Genomic DNA, 25,444 nt, shown 5'->3' with positions numbered 1-25,444 from the left:
AATTTAAATCAAAGTTAACTCTCTTCGTCATTTTTCCTTACCTTTGCAGCGAACAGGAACGAAAATGTTTAGCCAAGGACGAAAACCGATAGTCAGTCCGTGTTATAGCCGCAGTTTTAACATGATGGTTTTTATAATGGCTGCTCTCATTCCATCAACCTCCCTGGCCATGGTGTGCGAGATATGTTCCTGCCTCTCCCATCTTCAAAGTGTCACCTGCACACACGTCTTTGATGCCCCTTGTTCAAGCTGTTTCCATCATAGCTCATCCGGTGCCTCTATCGATACCCCGGAGTGGCCCTCGAGTATCTACTCTGAGTTTTTCCAGGAGGTGGAAGATACGAAATGGCTGATGCTAGACCACAACTCATTTCGGGAAGTTCCTCTGGATTTATTCTTGCGTATGCGGCAGCTCGCCAGTGTATCACTCGCCAAAAACCTACTGTCTGCAATCCCAATGTTCCATAACAACACCTCTCTAAGATGGCTCCATTTAGGACATAACGCAATTCGCGAGATAGGGAAACACCTTCGCAATGACGTCCCTTATCTAGAAAGCCTTTACATTTATAATAACAGGATCAAGACTATCACACCAAATCAGTTTCCCACCACCCTTCACACCCTGGATTTGAAGTTCAATTTGATAGAAAACCTAAAGGAATGGGCTTTCGATTACTTGCACCAACTTGACAGAATTGTTTTGAATAACAATCGATTATCGCATATTGTTCCTGGGACATTCCTTCTGCGGACCCTTCGAGCAGTGGAATTGCGAGATAATTACATATCATGGATTGCAGCCGACGCCTTCCACGTCAACCTGCATTATCTCGATCTTACAGGAAACAGATTAAGAGAGCTTGCGTCTCCAGTGGGATCCCCGAATCTGCGTTACCTTTCAATTTCGCGTCAACAGAGCTGTCTTTTCCATATATCGCACTCCTTTGAGCAGCTTCAATACTTGACGATTGATGCAAGCAACAGAGAACTGCAACTTATATCTTTCCTTGAGAACACTCCAAACTTAATTTCAGTAGAAATTGATCATAGTCCCCTTCGATCAATTTCCTTTAGTATCCAATTTTCCGTAGAAAAGTTGAAGATCCACACTTCACAGGTTGAAGAACTTCGTAACATTTCGAAATTGTCAAGTTTATTTGTTCTAATGGCTTTTGGGAACAAACTACGGACTGTACCAATGCTTGCCGGTTTGATGATGTTGAATACTGTCGATTTGACAGACAACAAAATTCAGTCAGTGCAAGCTTCGACTTTCCAAAACCTTGTCAGTCTTGAGTATCTTGCCTTAGGCAAAAATGCCATAACTTCATTAACTGGACAATTTCATACTCCAAACCTAAGCACACTAGATTTGGAAGAGAACAATTTGTCTTTTATAAGTGAAGAGGCATTTTACTTCACTCTCCTTGAATTACTAAAGCTTAGTCAAAACAATATTCGTGATTCGTCCATCTTACCCTTGACTCCATATCTTCGACATTTGGTTCTTGACAAAAATGAAATCAAAGTCCTTACTCAAGACAATCTTAGGCTGTTGTATAACCTTGAAGTATTAGATCTTCCAGATAACATGATCACCGCTCTTCTGGAGTTTCCAGTCTTACCACGACTCAAATGGGCAAATTTTGACAATAACCCAATTTATTACATTCACCCTTCTGCGTTTTTCACTGCACCACAAATTACCCATCTCCGCCTGCGAAATACTGGTCTTTTGGCATTCGATGCTATTGTACCTTCCTTGAAATTATTGGATTTACGCGGTAATTGGTTATCGGACATTCCCGGAAACCTGACCGAAAATTTTCCCCGACTAAAATTTTTGCACCTTTGTGAGAATCCCATCGAGCATTTGGACACCTTTGCGCTGGAAGGTCTCCCAATAGTCTCGGCTTGCCTCGGTAGCAAGAAGACAGTGTCTGTCTCAGCTGGCTTGGTGAACCGCATGAACAGTATTTTCATTGCTCATTTCGTGTTCGCATCTAACGTTACACTCACATACAATAATATCTTCAGCCTCGACGCAGAAAGGACATTTTCCTTGATTGGGGGACAAATTCATGGAGTAAATGACACCAAGTACATCGCCTCTGTTGTACCACATTATTTCTCCCTTGAAGAAACCATCGTAGACGACAAGGTCATCTTGAATCTATTAGGCCTAACTACTGGACGTTCACTCTCGTTAAGAGGAATTACCGTGATTTCACAACGTTCACTTCAAAAACTAATGCCACCTTTTCACAGATCAAATCTCACTAGTTTAGAGTACTCACAAAGTGGATTGAATGACATTCCTAGAATCTTTGCTCCGAGTCTTTTGACTTTGAACGTTACAGGCAATCTGTTGAGAGATTTTGATATCGACAGTTTCGTTGACCATTATCCAAGAGTTCTTACAATAGACTTATCTTACAATCGAATAAGCTTTCTGTCAAAATGTTCAAGGCCAGACTGCGTTCATCCACTTGAGACATTCATCCTGAAGGGTAATGACATTTGGCGATTTGCAACTAGGGCAGATGATTCGTGTCTTAATGTTTTTCCTCGCCTCTCATTCCTTGACTTGTCAACGAACAGCCTGCAGTATCTAACCAAAGGCATTGTCCCAGTGAGTTCAAGGGATATGCCATTGCTTTATCTCTCGATTGTCGCAGACGACAATCCGCTCATTTGTGACTGCAGTCAACGATGGCTCATGACCATCGAAGATGTGTTGACAATTCAAAGCGGTGTGTGTACCGCGCCCATGATGAACAAAGATCGCTCCGTATCTGATCTTATTCTAGGGGATTTCCCGTGCCCGCCGCTCATTACGACTGGGCGGATTTGCAAGGTCAATAACTCCACAATATCAGTGGCATGCCCCATAATATCATATCCTCAAGAACACGTCACATGGGCGAGTTCGCAATTCCTCTTGCCGATTGATACTCTGATTTATTCGAGTACGCATCCTGACCCGATGGCATTCGAATTAGATATTCATGATGTGATGATGAATCAAGGTATCAATTTATCTTGTACCACTGATGGTGATTACACCCCTTTGATCGTTGATATCAACGTATTTGCAGAATTATCTCCAGCAGAGATAGACAAGGAGAATTCCAGAAATGTTTCGTGGGTCTGTGCATTTAAAGAGAGGTCCGGTGGGGAAACGAACGTTACCACCGTCACTATAACGCCTTACATCACAGGTGGTGCACAGAGCTCAACTTTTATTTCTTATACCCTCTTTTTTTCTGCCCATGTTCAGTTTACACTGGGTGTAATGCTCACAGCTAGTTAAGTAACAAGAGCTTTGAAGAAGCCAGAGCAGTCCAAACTAGATAGTTTGCCATACATTTCTTATAACATTATCATTTTGCTAAAAGAAAGGGAGGTAAAATTAAAAAGATAATAACTTCTGAAACAATTCTTACTTCATAAAACTAACGTCACACTTTTTAAACGGCAATATTGTATAATGAGTACTAACAACAAACCCCAAAATCCTTGGACTTTCGAGATAATCTAGGATTCACTGAATTTTATGCTTTATTATAAGTTTTTAGTATAAGTTTCATGATAATAACAATAACAACACGCATGATAATCACAAACATAATGAAGACGATGATAATGATGATAACAATAATAACGATGGTGATGATAATAATGATAATGATAATGATAATAATAATAATAATGATAATAGTGATAATAGTAATGATTATGATAGCGTTAATAAGAATATCACGGTCATGGTACCAACGTTAGCCGCTGCAGTAAAAGCACTACTACTTCTTCATTTTTTTTTTTGTACAGGGTCATATCTTTATAGATTTACTAGAGAAGAATTTTACAATTGAGTCAAAAGGGGCATCATGGGTAAAACTTGTTTGTCCATGATATCACGACTTCCGTTTGCAAGGCAGTGCTGGAGTCTATATCATCCACTATGACTGACTATAATATTATACTGTACTGCCCCCATGGAGAGCACAGTGCACTTACAATCAACTCTCGAGCATGAATCAAAATATCTGATATCTTTGTCTGTACTGTCCCTGTCACACTTTGCTGGATAAGGCAAACGCATGAGAAACTAATGTCGATTTTTTTTTCTTTTTGCCATCAATTGATAACCGTTGAAATGCACTTCACGACATTTTTATCCTATTTGGATCGACGTCTATCTTCCGATGTTTTCCATCTCAGCGGCCAGAAAGTTCTATGCATGCACAAAGTTTGATCTCACCAAAAACGGATAGCGCGATCTGACCTTTGTCCAACGATTGTGAACTTTCTCTTGTATCTGTACGGTGCAGTGTCATTTTCCACGCGTTTCCATCCGGTAGGCCTCCTGTAGAGTCCGTTGCTGCAAGAGATGGGAAGAATGGAACGATTATGCAAAGCACAACAAACGCATACACTCGGTTCTCTGAGGTTCGATGTACGTCTCGTGCGTTACCGATTTGTTCCTCGTGCCTTTTGTCCAGTGGGCATAGGCTTCATATTCGTTTCTCGTGCATTTGACTTGTTCCGCTGTCCTGTACAGAATTCCCCTAGGTGCGTTGTTTGTTCGTTTCATTCGGCCCCTATTAAAAGGAAAATTTACACTCTGTCCATCGGATTGACGATTTGAATAACGATGGGCCTATTCGGAAAAGTGTGACAGGGGCTAGGGGAAGGCTAGTAACTGATCCGTGGGAATCAGTGGAAATGCTGGGAGATGATTGTTCCAATCATTATGGGATTCATTCAAGATTTCATTGTATATCTATTGCTGTGTGAAAATGACTTGCTTCAGAACTGTCTCATATTCAAGTAATGTGCAGTTTAATGCTTCCAGGTTAGCGTCCCTGGTCAGTGACGGAGCATTAATCTGCACATTACTTGAATATGAGACAGTTCTGAAGCAAATCATTTTCACACAACAATAGATATACAATGAACTCTTGAATGAATCCCATAAGGATTGGAACAATCATCTCCCAGCATTTCCACTGATTCCCACTGATCAGTTACTAGCCTTCCCCTTTAATACGCAAGAGTAATTCGTTTGTTGTAATGTAATTCATACCAACCCTATATACACCATCATTCTCGTTATAAGGTTGAATATATGCAATGTTTACGTACAGTCACCTGCGTCTAAAAAGGGGGAGCTTTAAAACTCCAAATCAAGTGAACTCAGTAAAAATCAGATCATCTCAAAATTGCACGGTTCATTGAAAGATAACATTATTTTGTTGTTTATGTTTTGTGCAAGAATCAATGAAAGCAGAGCAACTGTGTGTACAGTTCTGGTCGAGGTGAGGATTTAGCCTTTAACGTTTTGCAAGACATTCAGAAACCACTCTATGAGATGTTACAGAGCATGCAATTCTAAGGGGTATCAAAAGTTTATTTGATGAAAAGCGTGTTTGCAATGGCTGAGATATCCCAAAACAAGGTTAAAGGGATAGTACAGTATTGGTTGAGATGAGAATTGGGCCTTTATATTTTTGCAAGATACCAAGAAAACACTTATGATATAGTACAGAGCATACTATTTTAAGAGGAATTCAAAGTTTATTTGATGAAAATCGGGTTTGGAATAACTGAAACATCCAAAAACAAAGTAAAACAAAGCGATCGTTACAAAGTGTGGGTCCCACACTTTATGAGAATCGCTCTTTTTTGATATCGCAGCCATTTCAAAACCAATTTTTATCAAATAAACGTCGAATTCCTCCTAGAATTGCATGCTCTTTCATATTTCATATGAGATTTCTCATTATCTCACCTAAAAATATCAGAAACCTGAAATTCGGTCTCAACCAGAACTGTACGATCCCTTGAAACAAAGAGATCCTAATAAAAAGCGTGGCTTGTTGCCTTTTATTATTATCCATTTTTTGGATATCTCAGCCGTTTGAAAATCAATTTTCATCAAATAAATGTTGAATCCTTCTTACAGTTACATGTTCTTTCCTATTTCATAAGAGGTTTAGGCCTATCATATCTCACTTAGGAATGTTCAAAATACGAATCCCCATCTCACCTAGTACTGTACAGTCGCTTTAAGGCGCCAATGAAAGAAAATTGGATTTCACAGCAAAACGTAAGAGCACGTGAGTAACCTTTACAGGGTGCAGGAGGAATAATATCAGCCATGATATAAATGTCAATATGTATAGGGAGTATCGAATGAATCAGGAAAAAAAAACCCAAATCTATAAGAATTACGTTTGGTTGGCCTTTGATATTGTCATATTTCATTTGCATTGTAAAATACGCGAACTTTTTCGGAGGAATACCAATTTAGACTTTTTGGCCATGTCTTTTTTTGCCTAATCTTGAGAGTCTGTTGCTGTGACTGCTGTAGACATGTCGTGTTTGATGCGAGGATTTTCGCACAAGGATTCTTAGGCGTTTTCACATTAGCCCGATGTTTCGAAATAGCACGCTATTTTTGACTTGGGAAATTAACCCGATCACGAAATAGCGCGCTATTTGATAATGTGAACACAAATAAGCGCGCTAATTGTATCACTCTGATCGAGAAAATTTCTTGAGTCCAACTCGGGAAATTTCTGAAATAGCGGGATAGTAGCGCGCTATTTGATAATGTGAAAACGACCCGAGAAATTAGCGCGATGCATCCCATCATGACTAGCGTGTGTGACCCGATCGATCGAGGCAAACTGCACACTAATCATGAGAAATTTTTTAAAGTGCACACATTGCTGATGATGTTTGCACATGCTCAGCTGTCGAATTAGCTCGAAAAAATTTCGGGCTAATTCTCTTCGGGCAGATGTGAATAAGAAATGAAATAGCGCTCTAATTCGCAATTGCGAAAAATATCTCGAGCTTGGATTTTTATTGGGCTGATGTGAAAACGCCTAATGAAGATATATAAATGATGAAGAGCAAGACTAGTATATTACACGGTAATCGGATTCTGTATGTCGTGGTACTGTAATAGGCCTACACTTTGAACTGGTCGTGTGTTACAGTATAGTTTATACTGCCGAATGGTATTACAGTACAATGGACTCCCATCACAACGAAGTCCTCGGGACCGGCAGTTTTCACTCGTTATATCGAAATTTCGTTAAAACCGAACGAATAAACAAGGAACCAATATAGAATCGATAATGATGCGGCCTGAAATTCAATTTCGTTGTAACAGGAATTACGTTATTACCGTTTTCGTTATAACGGGAGCGCACTGTAGGGCCGATAGCGCCTACTAAAGTACTTTATGCTGCCGAAATGTATTTCAAGGCACTTTGGATTGCCAGTCGTTAATAATATTCACAAAGCAAGTCTTTGTAGTGCATATTTTACCTCGTCTGGATTTTCTGTTTCAATTACATGGTATCTATTATGCGCACACCAAATGTTATTTGATGCGTGTTTGTTTGCCTCTGTTAAATCAATTCAATATCAAATGATAATTATAACATGAGCGTTTTATCCCCTGATAAGTTTCTCAAGGGAAGGATTGCATTTGACCTCATATAGCAAATCTAGAATGCTAATCGCGATATTGAAGACACTGCGTTACATCAATCGCAATACACGCGTAGGCATAATATATAGCTCTATACAAAGACCTGTTTACTGCACGAAAGCGGTAGCCACTTTTATTTCTTTCATTTTCACAAGACGGCTTTATCAGTGAATTGAAAACTTATTCGTAGAAGCCTCGCATGTACAATATGCATATAAATATTCAAAGATTGAAACAACATGGTATGAATAAAGACAATAATTATATCACATTGTACAATATAAAAGCTGTCATTGCGAATCTTATATGATATACGTAATGATTTCATCATTCAAAAACATTTACATAGAAATGAAAGATATACAAATTAAAAAGGGCTAGGACTCTTAAAACACACCACATTATATTCAATTCAATTTCAGTCCAATTTCAAGCATTTATTGTCCATATCATAAAATTAACATATGACTATATGAATATAAGAACGACCCAAGTCCATGGAAGATCATTTCGAGTAAACTTAAAAAAAATTCATATCTTTTTTATTTGTCCAATAATATTCTATTTAACTGTGATGGGAAGGCAACATTGTACATACAAATTAGAACATATGTTATTATGACAATTAACATTTACATTAATTGTGGAGAGGCCATTTTGTGTGGTGGACTTGGGTTGTTCTTTGATTCATATGGACTTGGGTCGCTCTTTGATTCATATACATGATATTCTGCTATAGAGATGGGAGAAGGATGAGAGAGGGCGCTATTATATGAATGTAAGAATGACCCAAGTCCTTCATTCTTACATTAATATAAGATTTAACTCATTCATTTCAGGCACTTCCGGGGGTAATTAGGATTTATCATTTACACACAAGATGAGTCCATGCATAAGCTACAATTTCCCATGTCAAACTGAATTTGGCCAAAAATTGGACTTGGGTCGTTCTTATATTCATATACTCATATGTGTTGTTCACATGCCTTTTACAAAAAAAAAAAATAAAAAAATATGCAATACAATTTCATAAACAACATTTAAAATGACATAATGAGTTATATAGGCCAATGACATAAGACAGGCATCTTTTTGCCAACATCATAAAACGCAAAAAAAATAATAATATTTGCTAACATATCGTATACCATCACCAATATCAAAACATTCAATCTATTTATATCTTAATATGATTGATATAACCAGTGAACCCAGCAAAGCTGATCTGAAGGTTTTCTGTGTCTTTTGGGGGTACAAAATACAATATTTTGGAAATTATTCATTTGTAATCATCATCTTGTAAAAGTTGTGTGAGACCAAGATACTTTGGAAATGTTTCACTTGAATGCTATCGATGGGTTTTGGAAATTCAAGAAAGCAATTCGCAAACATAAACCTCATTTTTTGATAATGAAATTTTAGACAGTAGGGTATTGCATTTTTTTACTATTTTTTTTCTTTTCTTTAACAGCCAAAATCAGTTTGATGTCCTCATTAGGGTAATGTGGTGCAGGTTCACCGATACATTTCGTGTGGAAAGATAATTGCTGTATCTTGAAGGTTTTTTTTTTTCAATTCAATTCAGTTTATTTCCACAAATCCGATAAAAGAAGCAATTACATTGTACATGACAGCATACAAAGGACATCATAAAGGCAAAAAAAAAACCCAACATACAAAACATAGGCGTTATATTAAGAGAAGTGGAGGAATCAACATAGGCTTAAACCAGCCTTTCAAGGTCAATCTCCAAGAAATACCAGACAAAACACACATCATAAAAACATAAACAGAAGACATTACAAAGTACAAAACTGACAAGAGACAAAACAACAAGGCAAGTTAGCGTAATATGTTAATCCTTATACATGATAATTTGATTAAAAATCATACAACAGCAAAGATATTATTGACTTAATAAATGTATTTCATATCTTTTCTTTTTGATCGAGATGACCTGTATTCTGTGACGTACAGCATAGACACATAACCAAAAGCAGTCTGAAACAGGGAATTGAAATTTGCTATTGAGGAAGCGTAACAACACAAACCAACCAACATGGAGTGGAGATAGGAACGTCATAATGAAATCCAGGGCTTGACATTGTTTTTTTGTCTCTTAACTCTTTAGGTGCCATGGTGGAAAACCCCTGTATTCCATATTATTCTGAGACACTAACGTCAAGTCATGCTTTGAGAAGACATTTTGTTTGTTTGTTTTTTTTCTTCTCAGATCTATGTAACTTATATAGATTTCTGTTATTACAAGTTGGACATTGTAGTGAACAAAGTTGTACAGAAAATGCAAAGCTTTGTTTCACGGAAATTGTATGACAAATCTAAGAGGATTTGTTTTTCTTTCAAATGACTACAGTAAAAACATGACCTTCGCACACAAAACAGTCCGCAACTTGTAATTTACAAGCAATTAATTGAGTAACGGACACCGCTTGCAATTCAAACACCACATAAAATGCAAGCTATATATGAGAGGAACGAAATCCCGATAAAAGCTGTCATTGCATTTAGCGATTTATCGATTGATTTGGGCGGGTTTGCGGCTTTTAAGCAGCATATGCGAAGTTGGCATGCCGTCGCCTGAGTCGTCCGTGCAAACCTACCCCACACATGAGTTACCTATGACACAAGGTGATCACATTGACTCTGGGGACCTAACCTGTAATACGTTACGCACAGTGATAATAAGATCACACGCTTTGAAGCAGCCCAATACATCCTAATATCTTGGCTGCCTGTTCTAAGAACCAACATCAGCAAGTTGCATTTTGGTGGCCCGACAATGAAATTTGGTGGCCCGAAAAAAAGAAGAAATTATCAAACAATGCGTTCAAACAATGCATCAAATCATAGTAACTATATAAATATTGACGGGTGGAATAAAGTGCTCTAAATATCACGTACTGTGACTAAGAATAAAAATGAAACATTATGAAATGAATTCATTTAATCCTGAATGAAATGATCACAAATGTTGATGACTATGTGAAGTGGTAGATATAATAAAAGTATTCAAATGCCACTTGTAATAACCAAGTTCACTATAATTCATATTCAATATTGAATTGAGGTGTAAACATAATTTCCATGAGAACACGTATTCGTAATATGATTAGATTTGATATAATGAAGACGATATACAGTGTATACCTACTTCTATTATTGGAAATATGAAAGTTAAATAAGGAAAAGAAACAAAATAAATAGTCTTGCCGAAGTGGCCGTAAAATAGATCGAGTTCGACCTTCAAGACTATCTTGCATCCTTGATAGTATAACATGCCTTTCTATTTTATAAAGTAATTTTCTGATATCACAAATCCCATTCTCTCATATGAACAAATCGACTTTCTGACACCACAAATACCCAATGGTTTATCACGTGAACGTATTTTTCGATATTACAAAATCGAATTTGTGATATCACAACTTCATTTAGTGATATCACAAATTAATTTCTTCATATAAAAAAAATGATTTTTTTTTGAAATTACGAATTGAATTTGTGATGTCACAAATTCGATTTCTTGATATAAAAAAAAACAAAATACCTACATGCGCTATACACTTCATAAGAGAATCTTCTGTGATATCACAAATCTATTTTTTAAAACCACAAAATGGAATCAATGGTACAAGAAAATGATTTTTATGGAGAAAGGCTTGTCATAATATTTTCATGGCATCTGCTGAAGTCATGGAGTTCTATGCCGCAAGTTGTCTCCTCCTTTCTGAATGAGAACAACACATCAAAGCAAACTACATACTCACAAACTTTTGGTGGCCATCAAAACATATTTCTGTGTTTTTTTTTAAATAAAGTGGTGGCCCGACATCAGTTTATGGTTGTCCCGTGCCACCGAGCCCATCACTGCTAGTGCCAATCCATAATAACTCAGACAAAAAACAAACAAACAAAGAAAGAAACAAACAAATAAAAAAACAACCCAGAAATTTGTCTGCTTTGAGGTCTTTCGTATCCAGGCTAGCTTCTTCAGTGTTGTCACCAATGTACCAGAGGACCCTGCCATCATTATTATCTTAGTGTTGGCAGCAGTGGCGTATCTAGGGAAAACGGCGCCCGGGGTAAGCGCGAAAATTGCGCCCCTAATTTCTGAAAAAAAGTGTTCAAACCCAACCCCATCCCGGTAGGGACTTTAAAAAAGTCTACATGATATGCCTTTTCAAGAACTTAAAAGGGGTCTTTTGAGGGTGATTTAAATGTAATAAATTTAGATAAATTTTGGCGAGCGAGCGCAGCGAGCGAGCCGAAAATTTTTGTATATTTCCGCGTCATCATCACGTTTTGTTCTTATCTTTTTTGTGTGTGATAAATGTTGGCGAGCGAGCGCAGCGAGCGAGCCGAAAATTTTTGTATTTAAGCTTACAAAACATGGAATTCTTGTCATTTTTTGCTTATTAAATCTTACAATTCTAATCAAGAAAATTAATGGTGACGGCCTTATAGATAACGATCTATACTAACAAACTGAGGACTTGAAAAAAAATACTCTTAGTTAGTACGCGCGAGTGAGCCGAAATTTGTATATTTCCGTCATCATTATACACGTACGTTTTGTTCTTATCTTGTTTGATTTGGTTTTTTGCGCCCCCCCCCCCCCCCCCCCGTATGTTCGACACCTTTGGCGCCCTCGTTTGATCCAATGGGCGATCGCTTCAGAACGAAAGAAATAAAATAGCAGCCGCTGCTCCGTGTAACATTTTGCCTTCAACGATGGCATGTGTGAATACAATATACATTGTCATTTTGTCCGCGTCATCATCACGTTTTGTCCTTATCTTCTTTTTTCTCTTTATATGAATTTTGGTGAGCGAGTGCAACGAGCGAGCCGAAATTTCACCTTACAAAACATGGAATTCTTGTCATTTTTTGCTTATTAAATCTTACAATTCTAATCAAGAAAATTAATGGTGACGGCCTTATAGATAACGATCTATACCAACAAACTGTGTGAACACAATAAACATTGTCATTTTTTGCTTTCATCTTGTTTGATTTGGTTTTCTCCCCCCCCCCCCCCCCCCCCCCATTCTCCCTCCTTCCCGTCCGGGCGAGTTTTTTTTCTTCTTCTTCTTCTTCGTCGTCTTCTTCTTCTTCTTCTTCTTCTTCTTTTTTTTTCCTTTTTTTTTCCTTTTTTTTTCGTTTTCGGCGCCCCCAAAGAGTGGCGCCCGGGGCACGTGCCCCCCTTGCCCCCCCCCTAGATACGCCACTGGTTGGCAGGTACCCATTTGTACACAATATCATGGGTCATGACGGACATGGCAGAAAAAAAAAAAAACCTTGCCATCAATATAGTACTCAGACATAATCACTGGGCTGGATCTGATCGTAGGTGTTTATTTTTTTTCTTTTATTCAAAGTCAGAAGTCTTATCCACTATGCCACAGAATTTACCCTACTAATTTTGGTGGGGGGAACGTACGGCAAATTCCTCACGTACTCAATGAAGTTTTTTTCATAAACTCAATTAAGTTGTTTCATAAACTCAATTAAGTCATCATCTTTCTTTATTGTATATATGCATTAATCATTACATATGAAATATTTTTTATAATTAGAGTAAACTAATCTGTCGAATTTAAGTTCTCCTCAAACGTTACAGTTATTGAACAATGTATCATTGCGTCTACTAGTATTGTTTCCTTTTAATATGTCCGCTCTTTTGTATTTTTCTGGTATATTTACCCAATTCTTACATTCGCAATATCATTCCAGGGTGCGTCTTATTACTCCTTCATCCCATTACTCCTACATCCTAGAATTCAGTTTGTTTGAGTCCACGATGGCGTGTGTTGCAGTTTCATTTTCTTTTTCTTTTTTCTTTTTTTTTCTTTTTTTTTCCCTTCTTTCCTGTTATTTAATTTCATGTCAGTGGACATTGGTTTCTTTGATCATTTGTTTGTAGTTCATGAAGTCATTATTCGTTTTTTATGTATTTCTGAGGGTCCCATATCGTACAAGCTTGGCTTTTTAGAGGGACCCTCTATTTCCATTCCCATCCGTGTAATATGCATATACCTTTTAAATGCAATTATGATGTTACTCATCATCACATCTATTGTGATGCAATTATGTTGTTAGTCATTATCACATGTATAAATGCGATTATGTTGTTACTCATGATCACATGTATTTTGTTTATGTACGTTTTTTGAAATTACTACAAATTTGTTTGTTTATGCATTGTATATAATTTCTCCTGTTTATTTAATGGAAATGAAAAATAAAGCTACAAGTCACAAGTAAAGTTACAAGTACAACCAAATTTGTATTTATTTCCTTCTTTAATGATATACATTATCATGGCAGGTATTGGGTCTTGTACATGTAATATCAATCCCCGCCTGAATAACCACATGTTTATGTTTACTTAAGAAGATGCTGATCATTTCGTTGAGTTCTACAATTAATTGTTTGTCTCGCAAAGAAAAATCGTAGGTGCAGTGTACTGCTTACTTGCGATTTTTCTTCGCGAGAAAAAACGATTCATTGTACCCCAATAGTCTCATGTTATATTTTACACGTTTAGAGAGTGAGGTTTCCATCTAAAATTTTCACTCCTTAGCATATGAAATTTCATTCCGGTTAAAGTCTAATTTGACCAGCTCATCGTCAATTGCTGCCTGTATGATATATTTATCTAACTGTGGAAAGTGACGTTTAAACACGCTGATCATCTCCTCACGTGATCTAAGGTAAGTTTTCTTTATGTACCCGTCCTCCTGTTCTTCCAAGAGCGTGGCGTTGTTAATCTAGAGAAGTCGACCTTTTGGGAAAGCTTTACACCATATTTTGTTGAGAACTTGTAGATCATCTAGAACCTGGGTGTGAAGTATCTCCATTACCTCGTCAAAGTAGGACACGTCAACGTACATGTTGTAATGGATGGAGGAATAGGTGTACCATCCGTCCTTGAGGGACACCTTGAAGTAATTGGCGCGCCTGCCGGATCGCTTTCCGCGTTGTGCTGGCGTAAGATAAGGTCACCTTGTCGCACAAACTTGTAGATCAAGAAGGACTCGTGGTACTCAGGAGATTCCCTCTCAAAGTCCAGCGGGATGAGCTGGAATGTCGGCCATCCTCCCGTGCCGACGTCCGCCATGTGCTTGCTACCTTCCCCGGAGAGGTTGAAGACGATTATGGCTACGTGGGCGCTCCTAAAACCGTTCGCGTCACCGGGTACCAGAGCTACCTGGTATCCAAGAGCTTTGATCACCATGTAACAGCCGACATTGTGGTGGTAGCAACAACCTCCAAACTTTGCCATTATATCATTCTTGATTTCAGGCAACGTGGGAAGATGTCTGTCCTTCTTTGGCGTAGCGATACTGCGGATTGTCTGGTACGGTATATTTTCCTGCCAGGAATACAAGATTTCATTTAACAGAGCGACTGGATCGGAGACCATCTTGTCTTTAGGTGACGTCACTCCTAGTACTTCGCAAATGAACGCAAATGCTTCCTCTGATGTCATCACATCGGATATTCTTTCAGCTGTAGCCATAGCATCATCTATCGTGTCGTTTACACACTATGACGGCCTGAATAAAATGAAAACAAAAATGTTCTTTTAATTCCAATGCAAAGCAAAATTCGTTCCTGTCTTCACTTTTAAATGATGCTTTTGCTCATAATCACGTATACTGTTCAAATTCGCATTCTTTATTCTTCTTCCCCGATGCGCCACAGGGTTCACACTCAATCTGGCTGCCAAGTTATAGTAGGTGCATGTGCCATGTATAGCAATCACCATTATAGTACCAGCGTGAGGCTTACAGGGTACACGTCACGAGCTCGAACCCACGAGTCATAACGATATCGAGTCATAATACTCATGCATGATACAGCCCACGAGCTGCTAGAACTTTTCAAAGTGAACGTAACCCACGAGCTAGACGTCAAGTAAGATAGGGTAACAAACTATACCTCCAAAACATTGACACTAAGCAAATATGGCCTATGAGCTCGACAATATAGACAATAGAGGCCTACATACATAATTCAGACAAAAGCTTCTATAGATAAGAGATAATTCTGAGATCGGTCTAAGAGAATACTGGAATGTAATGTCATGAGACGTACATACAATATTTACAGTAAGATAACGACTGGAAGAGAGGAGATATAAATATAAAATATTGTCCAATAATATCACATACTTAGCCGTTTATTGCAATATCACAGCAGTACACAGGTCATGTTTATTGGCAGTCAAAGTCTGAATTTACTCAGGAGAAGAAAAGAACCTTACGATGGATCTTAACTTTGTACACATGCAAGGAGCTGCTGTACGAATTGTCAGGATTTGAACCTTCTTCGTGTCCCTTTTAATGAGGTGCATCGATAGGTCGTTGAAAGTTGCGCGCAGCCATGAATGGAATATGATCTTGGTATAGCGTAGTGGCATGAGAATTTCGTGCACGCAAAGTTCAACGACCGAGATGCACCTCATTAAAAAGGACACGAATTATATAGGGATAAGGTTCAAATCCTGACAATTCTTGTAGCAGGTCCTTGCATGCGTACCGAGTAATAATCCACCATCAGTTGTTGTTTTTTTCCCTTTGATCATGTTCATCCCGACATCGTGCCAATGCGTTAATTCGTTATCACGTGACTGTCTATTAAAGTAATTGATTTGAGTCATATATCATATTTTGATTGTTATTATGTGAAATGCATAGTGTTTTCAGAAACTTAGTTCAGGAATCGACCATAAAACTCATGTAACATTTAGTTGGTGACATACCTTTCTGTTATAGGTTAATGATAGTATAAAGTTCATCCGTGGAGGCACTGGAGATAAGAAGACGATTATCAGATTTGAATGTTTGGATGATTTGTTTTGAATTGCGTTGTTGCATCAGCATCAGCTCTATTTATAGCCCCTCCCGTTTACACATTGCTGCTATATACACTGTAAAAACATCGGTGTTAGATTTAACACCACGGGTGTTAAATCTAACACCGATCAAACTTCAATAAAGGACCACACCCACAGGTGTTAAAAATGCACTGTGGTGGTGTTGAAAAGTGTTCACTTGACACTTCGTGGTGTTAATTTGACACTGTACCTGGTGTTATTTTGACACTGTACTGGTGTTAATTCAAAAATGACACCACATGGTGTTGATTTGATATTTGTTGGTGTTAATATCAATGGTTTAACACCCGTCCAGCTTCAATAAGAGACCACACCAGCTGGTGTTACTTTGGTGTAAATTTATTTTCACATTTTTTTCAAAAATCTAGTATTTTAATGTAAAATTCTTGATCGTCTTGTTTAAATTAAAAATCAACAAGAAGTGCAGTTACTAAGAAACTCTTCAAAAAAACAGTTTAAAATTTGGAAATGACACCCGGAGGTGTTAATTTAATACCATAAATGAGCACCGAAAATTTAACACCAGCTCGGTGTTCACTATTTAACACCGGACTTTTTGCAGTGTAGCAGTAATCCTCGGGAATTACGCCCCTATAAAGACATAATTCTTTTCTGAAAAATCGGGAACGCCCATGCGATATACAGATGACCACCTGAGTGAGGGGCCTGCCCGATACGCAAACAAGGCCCATGAGTTCAACACTAGGAAAACAAGGCCCATGAAGCCGACATTACATAGTATCACGGGACTTTATGTACGCATGTAAATGTAACCTTCAAAGAAGCCGTGATGATAAACTAACACTTAAGTCTAGTATATCGGACATGAACTTCATTAGTAACGGACTACATACTTGCATACTGCAATCATTATCTACATATTATAGGGCATTATTAGAAGAAATGAAGTCGAAACCCATGACAATTCAAAGAAACAACGATATTATATAAAAGTCATATCAAAACAGTATAGAATCAAACTATAAAGAAAGTGTAGCCATATACAGCAGATCATTGCTGACCTTCGTCACTGTTTGTTAAAGTTAGTAGCAGAGGTCGCGTCGTCAGATTTAAGGATTAGAAAATACCATTCGATGCGAATTGCAGATGTTCAATAGAAAGCCAGAAAGTCCAGCAAAGCATTTAGGTCAGTCCTGAAGATGTTGCTGTCACTGTTGTACCAGAAAGGCCCTAAAAAGAAAAATAAATCCACTGAGAGGTAAAAGGCTCAGGCAGGATAATCTTGCGCATTTTGCGCATTTAGTTCTCACCACGGAAAGATACTCTTTTTAATCAATCAATCAATCAATCATAGTTTATTTCCAATCAACGAAAATCAAAACGTAATACAAAGTATACATATCATAAAATGATATTTTCTAAACTTTTACAAAACGTTCATGTAATATACGAAATAAATTGTATACATCAACATATGTACAATAATCAGAAGGAACGGTGCGTATACATGTATACTTCGCGAGCTTTCAGAAAATAACTTCAATTTTGGAAAATAGCGATCCACTAAAAAGCTAAGCTTGTAGGACGTGGATCGCTAGATAATTGATGAGTAAGCAAATGATGATGTAAGTGCAAATGTCGCGCGCATAGGCATATAATACAGTAACTGCTGAGGGTGGCGTCACGCTTGTCCCGAAATTGACACGAGATGGCCAAACGAAACATGGAATTTTCAATTTCGATCTGACGAAGTTGGCCCCGAACTTGATTAAAAGCCAATCAATATTAAAAAGCCCAAGCAAATACTATGCATGCCTGTTACAGAGGATCACTACACGGTGGCATCGTAACCGCATTAGACTTCACGAAGAATATGAATCATTATTATGAAATTCACATTTGGAAGATCTTTGGTGATGGTCTATAACACAGTTGCTGTTGTTTTGTTTTGGTTTTTTTTGACTCCCCAACGATTTTTGTCTCCGCTCAAGAAAATTGCTAGCTGCAGGAGCTTGAGAAACTCCATCTGGGCTCATACTATGGCATGTAAGATGCCCTCACGAATAATAGGAAGTTTATACAACAAGAGCCGAATATGAACATTTCATTTATCGTGTGTCCATTTTTAATTGCTCAATTTCTGGACGATGTGACACCTGCACAAACTTCCCCCAAGTCACATTCATTTTATTTGATATACTGTAAAACGAGGAAGGTCGCATGCATAAAAAAAGAAAAACATTGAGCAGTTCTGCTGATTTCTGGTAATATTCTCCCTACACATCAGTGATCACAAAAGTAGGCCCGAACATCAAAACACAATGAGATTCTTCTAGGAACATAACACAATGCCAACAGAATTGTATTGCACGGAAATGATTACAGTAATATCTAAAAATGAATGTACGAAATACTTCTACAAAAAAAAGGAAAATCACAACAAAGCTGTTTATAATGATAGTGAATACGATCTTCGTCATTCTTAGCTGATACTGGAAACAAAAGTACAGGAAAGATCTAGAGGACTCCTAGAAGAAGAGGGAGAAATCGAGTGAAAAGGGAAAAAAGTACATTTGAATAATTATATGACCTCACATCACAAAACCAACAAAAAGTCGCCAGTTATAGTTGATGGCAGACTCTGAAAGAGCAGACTCCAAGCTTTATGATGTATAGCTCAACTCAAATGGAGTCTCAGATTCTAACCTATCTCAATATACTGTGGCAAGAAAGCACGCACTCAGGAAAAGTGTAAACTGAGAAAAGAGGCTCTGAAGTACAGGGTCTATATTCAACGGCTTAATCTTTACCAAACCGCTGCGGTTGGCTCTAATTGTGTGATGAATGGGACAAAAATACAGGATATAAACCGCCGGAGCAACAACAATGAAGAGATTATCAAAGTGATCTGAAATAATTTGTGCATGCCTTATTATCACATTCTGTCCATGATTAATGACAACTTTCAAAGCGCTATAGCATTATCTTTTTAAAAGTTATTAGGGTTGAAAGTGAAGAGTGTGCAAAGGATTTTCACGAAAAGAAAAGGGGCCTCTGAGACATACCTCATCTCACAACTCTGCAAAAAAAAAAAAAATGTAGAAAAACTGCTAAAAATACGCTTTCCCATTCATTTGAAGGTCCCAAACGTAGGAAAACTAATGTAGAATAGGAATATAGCTATTTCAGAAAATGAAAACTTATAAGCTTGACTTGGTTGACCTGTTTCACCTTTTTTGAGTCCTCATGTAAAATCAATTGATGCGACTTTTTGTTGGTTTTGTGATGAACGGTAACGTATTGTTTAAGGTGGAGGAGGACATTGGCTGAGAGAGAAAGGAAGGGAGTGTTCACAAAGACAAAGGTAGGGTGGGAGGATACACGGCGGACTGAGGAATAGGAAAGGAGGGCACGGGAGATGGAGAGGAAGCAGATCATTAATTGTGAGTGAAGATGGAGACTGATTTGATACCCACCAGTTATAAAGCTAGCCCACTAGTCTTACAGATTATGAGTTCGACACTAAGAAAACAAGGCCCACGAGACCAACACATTAAGCCCCGAGTTATGTAATGTCAAACTTAGGTTGTCTTTACATAATAGTGTCGAACTATAGGGACATATTTGCCTATCATAACGTGTCGAATCCATGGGCTGTATAAAACTCGTGGGCTATATGACTCAAGGACTTTTTGTTTTCAGTGTCGAGCTCGTGGGCTGTTGACCTATGACTCGTGGGTGTCGCTCTGGTGGGGTGTCCCCGACAAAGCCGGATAAAGGAAAAGAACGTGTAAGAGGATAAAAGAGATCTCGAAGGAAGAAAAAAAAATAACCCTTTCACTTCGGGAACCTGGTGAGCTGTGTATTAAGTCTATAAATGAGGATTTCAGAATTGATTATGAAAGGGGTTAAGCAAGTACAATAACGACAGTGAACGAAAAAGCGGGGTGAAGGAAGGAAGAACAGGGTCCAATACGTCGAGAAAGAGAGGGAGTTATTATTGGCGTCTTTTTCTGCAGCATGTATCTCGCAAATTATTCAAATTAGAATAAAATTAATGTGAACTTAGCATTATTATATCAAAGTGTGAGTTATACAAAATAAAATGCAATATGAGGTCTTCCATCATGATGGCACTTTGGCATATAGCTCATCACAAAAGAAAAACAAATAAACAAAGGATTAATATAAAAAAAAGAAACCTGTCAATGTTCATGAAAAGTGATAGGGCCTATAATAGTTGATAAAAGTAATATGATACTGATTATCCAAGTGCCACGTGCATCATGATGATTATTGTGTTAGATTCTATACTTCTCGAATTATGATAGAAAATATCATTAATTTCCCTTTGATATGATTTAAGATATCCAATACTTCCAAAACATATCCTTTGTTTCGTTCTTTCTTTGTATTTTTTTTTGTTACAGAAGCAATTATTACACTGTAATATCTCAAATTGACAATAATGGAGCAAACTCCTTTTGCGATGAAACTCGCCATTTCTCCAAGTGAAGCAGAGCGCATTTTAATAGATAATGGCTTCATCAAAACACTGAATGGTACTTATTCTTGACTACTTTTCTTGATTTGACAGTTCTTCACTATATGCAGTAGGGCCTATATTGTCCAATAAACTATTTTTTTTTTGGGGGGGGGGGGGGAGGGGGTTGATCGATGTGTGGGAGATGGAGGTTAGTGTGTTTTATTTCTTAACAAAATTTTATTTGTATAGATTCTAATTCATGTTGAGTCACAACTCTTTTCCAGGGCCGGAGGAGCGTTTTCAAAAGTTGAAGAGTTTGTTCGCAAAGACCGATAAGTCCATATTTGCCAAATGGATAATTTGCAATTAAAGGTCAAGAAAAGTAATGAGAATAATAATTCTCATATAGGTAATAATTATATAGATAATAATTCTCATATAGAATAATAATATTCCTTTAATTACACAACCAAGTAAGAAATAATCTCACATCCGCATCTGGGAATCTACACCCTGCAAGCAATGCTTCTATGTAGATTCCTCATATTTCACATATTTTATTGTCTTATAAGCTGTACTTGACAATTCATCCAGGCTTTTGTATTGTGATGTTTATGTTTTATGTATTTGTCGAAATGTGGAATATGGAACAATAAAAAAACAAACAAACAAACAAAAAATAAGAAAATTTTTGCTTCTTTCGACTATTACTTCAAAAATGTACCTTTATATGTAGTGACCAATATATAATTTAAAGGGTATTATTTTGTACTTTATGACAGACACCGTACTTCAAAATCTTCCAAAATGGACTTATCGGTTTTTTGCGAACAAACTCTTCAGTTGAGGAGGGGGGCACTTAAGGGTTTTATGAGCTATCAAGTTCCACCTCTCCACCACCGGGTTTCTTCAGCCGCCAAGAAAAAGAAGAAGAAGGAAAAAAATGGTCTTCAGCGGAGAAACATAACCTTATCGCGATCACGCTTCAAAATCTCTATCAATTTATTTTTAGTACCACTTACATACTTTTGGGTTAAAAAACAAACAAAAAAAAACAAAAGTGGGGGCCCAAAGTGATGAAACCTTATGTTTTCCTTTGTATGGTGCACAAAAAAAAGTGTGGGGGCCCAAGCCCGAACGTCCCCCACCCCCCCCCCCACCCCCCCCCCCCCCCCCGGTTTCGCCGGTCATGTCTTCTGTTTTCAAGTTCAAGTTCAATCATAGTTTATTTCCAATCAACGAAAATCAAAACGTAATACAAAGTATACATATCATAAAATGATATTGTCTAAACTTGTACAAAAGGTTCATGTAATATACGAAATAAATTAAATACATCAATGTATGTACAATAATCAGAAGGAACAATGCGTATACATGTATACTTCGCGAGCTTTCAGAAAATAACTTCAATTTTGGAAAATAGCGATCCACTAAAAAGCTAAGCTTGTAGGACGTGGATCGCTAGATAATTGATGAGTAAGCAATATATTATTCAAGTTTGTTTTATTATTTTCTTACAGCATTTGCATTGAATGTAGATTACTTAAATCATTTGTGAAAATATAGCTAATTTGAGATACACTGGCTTCGACAATAATAGGAAATAAGAATAGAGTATCAGTGCTAATGCCCAGACGGTGTTCATTGAACTGGTGTACCGGGCAAATATGAGAAGGACGACACTCGTACAGACATTCAGTTACCCACACACATATACGACGCGAGACAGTACCGAGAAGAGAGAAGACGGTGACAATACAAGTCTAAGAGGAACAAAAGACAGGAAGGAAGAGGAAAGAAGAAAAAAGAGAGAAGAGAGGTCTGCATACAGATTCGAACACGCCAAGTGCTGCGACATCAGGACAGGTGAAAACCTCAAGCATAAAACAATTAATTCAGATTATCTAGAATTATAAGTAGATAATAAATGTTTTCTGAATTTGTATCTAAATGTGAGGAATGAGGGTGAATCTTTTAAGCTATTATCTAGATTATTCCAAAGTCTGGGTCCGGTATACAGAAATGTATTTTGAATTTAATTTGATATCTTTTGTTTATTGTCGTTTGATTATTGTTTCAAAACTTTGCAAGCGGAAATCTAGGACTGATTGTTCTGCAGTTCACTTTCTGTTTTATCATTATTATTATTATTTTTTTTTAAATTATGGATTCCTACATAGAATCATCTGTTCATGTTGTATAGGTCCCATGTGGTAGTAATGGGTTTTTTATTCGTCTATGATACACATAATGCATGCATTGTATCAAAGAAATAGACGTGCGGTGATATTATTAATGATGCCAGTAATAAAGACGATGACCTAAAGTACAGAAATTCCCAAGGTTTTCAAACCTATTCAATGTGTGATACATTAACATGCATAAAAGGTAGGTCCTACTTTCATTTTCCTTGTACTTCTGGGCCCCATTTCATAAAAGATGTTAGGATGGCAACTCTTGCTGGAATGACCACTTTCCACAGCAAACAGTCATTCCAGCAAAGAGTTGTCATCAAGTAAACTCTTTATGAAATGGGGCCCTGGCAGGTGGGCAGACAGATTTTGTTTGCTGCCATCAACGTTCAATTTTCACTGATAATTAAAGAAACCTGCCAGCAAGCTGCGCCAGCTACAGCCAGCAGGCTGCATGCAGCTAGCTAGCTAGCTAGCGGGCGCTCAGCTAGCGAGCTCAGAGCGCACGCGGGTTGATCAACCCGCTCTGAGCGAGCTGCCCAACACTGCTAATGCGTGAAATGCACTGAGATGCCGCCCCGTAGGCCGTCCCGGTACAGCGAAACTCGGAGGCTGCGGAGTATGCAAGACTGTAAGAAATTATAAGATATTCGTGAAATTTTACATTTTGAGGTATTTTGCTAGGCCATCCTTGGTTTAATGGCATAACACCGTTTTAGATTAGAGTAGCATTAAACCTCAGTACAATCAATCGCGCTTACACATACATAGCAGCATACTGTACCCTTGTTTTGGAATTCCATCGCTACACCTCAGACACCGGTTACTGGACGGGGAAGTTCCGGGCGATGTTGTATGTTATGGACCGATGGTTGCCAACATGCATCGCAGTGTGCGCATTCAAGATTCTAGAGCCTAGTGAATTTCTTACATAAATTTTATCAAACGTGGTTTGTTTATTTTTCGTAGGTGAAGTTTACGCAGTCTACTCTCGTCAAAGTACTTAAATAGTATGAGAATGGATAAAAGTTGCTTTTGCATGGCAAGTGAAAGATGTGAGCTTATTAAGGCAGGGACCCAGGGAGGTACAAATGTCGGGGATCTGTTCCAGTGAGACTACGTCTGGCTTCTTGAAGGAGTGCCTAGCCACAAAGAAAAAATAGCCACATTTTGAATCTAATTGAAGAGAGCAAGTGATCATGGCTATGTATAGCCTAGGTTACACATTATCATACAAAGTAAATTACTGTCTCATACCAATAGGCCTACACCTAACATTGTTAATGCGTTAGAGTAATTAGGGGCAGATCCAGGAAGTCTACTACTACCCTGGTATTGAATTAAAGGGGTGGTGCCTTTACAATACACAATTAAAGGGATGCCTCCCATTTTTTCTTTTCATTTCTTTTGTTTTTACAAAAAAAAATTATGATTATTATTAACATATAACAGGGGGCTCACGCCCAGTGAGCACCCCTCGATCCCTCCCCTGATCCGCCACTGCCTTTAAATGCCTAATTATATATAAATTTCTTTTAGTACCCGGTAATAATGTAAAAGTTGGAACGTACTAGGAAAATATAAAACTAGGAGTAGATATCTAGATGTCTACTGGAAGAAGACTGTAGATAGTGTACAGTAAGTGGAACTAGAATTGAACTTCTATGACAATTCCACCATTCTATCCTAGCCAGACTTTACTCTTACCATGACTCTCCTGCTGAAGTGGTTGCCGTCTAAGTTCTGTAGATGTGTAGAAGTCTAGTGGAAAGTTACTGGTGGGCCTATGTGCATCAAAGTGTCAAAATGTGAAAAGTCACTGACAATATCTCTCCCCTCAGTAGTCCTAGCAGTTTTTTTTTTTTTATATAGATCTATATGCCCTAGACTAGATGGTGGTGAATTGGGTCCATCAAATTATTGACCTTGATCAAAGGAAGTTTCGCTGTACATACAATCAAAGATTTAATGCAAGGGGTTGTGTGCTTTTCTCTCTTCAGTGTAAAAACAAAAAATTGACTGGCGAGCTGTGAAGTTGTGCAGATAGTTGCAGGTGAGCCAAAAATGTTGGCCAAAAATGAAATAAAAAACAGTCACATTTTATCTAACTGTGGGCCTCGAAAAGAATTGTAGTTCAAACAAAAGTTAAATTTAAATTAAAAAAGTTTGAGAAACCCCAGGCCTTACTATGTCACCATTCTCAAATTCCCATAGACTGTACTGCACACCACCCATTTTAGGTAGTAGTGTGTGAATTAAAAGTCAAGAAAATTTCTGTTATAAATGTTTCTTAGTTGCATATTAATCAGGTCTCCCACTTTTTGGTGCTCTTTCTCCGATTGCTCTTCTCAGGATGTCTTACTGCA

General features: G+C 37.8%; 1 protein-coding gene across 1 annotated transcript; it reads right to left on the bottom strand.

Moving 5' to 3' along the window:
• Positions 1 to 14,393: 14,393 nt before the first annotated feature.
• Positions 14,394 to 14,960, bottom strand: LOC139745152 (uncharacterized). The gene has a single exon (XM_071655568.1). It carries the CDS (start codon positions 14,958 to 14,960, stop codon positions 14,394 to 14,396), a length of 567 nt encoding a protein of 188 aa, XP_071511669.1.
• Positions 14,961 to 25,444: the final 10,484 nt, after the last annotated feature.

The sequence above is a fragment of the Diadema antillarum genome, unplaced genomic scaffold, assembly GCF_040938485.1.
Source record: "Diadema antillarum isolate AM-2024a unplaced genomic scaffold, OU_Dant_1.0 seq00001236_RagTag, whole genome shotgun sequence".
NCBI lineage: Eukaryota > Metazoa > Echinodermata > Echinoidea > Diadematoida > Diadematidae > Diadema > Diadema antillarum.
Note: the sequence above shows the minus strand (reverse complement) of the source record. Positions and strands in the feature narration are given on the sequence as shown.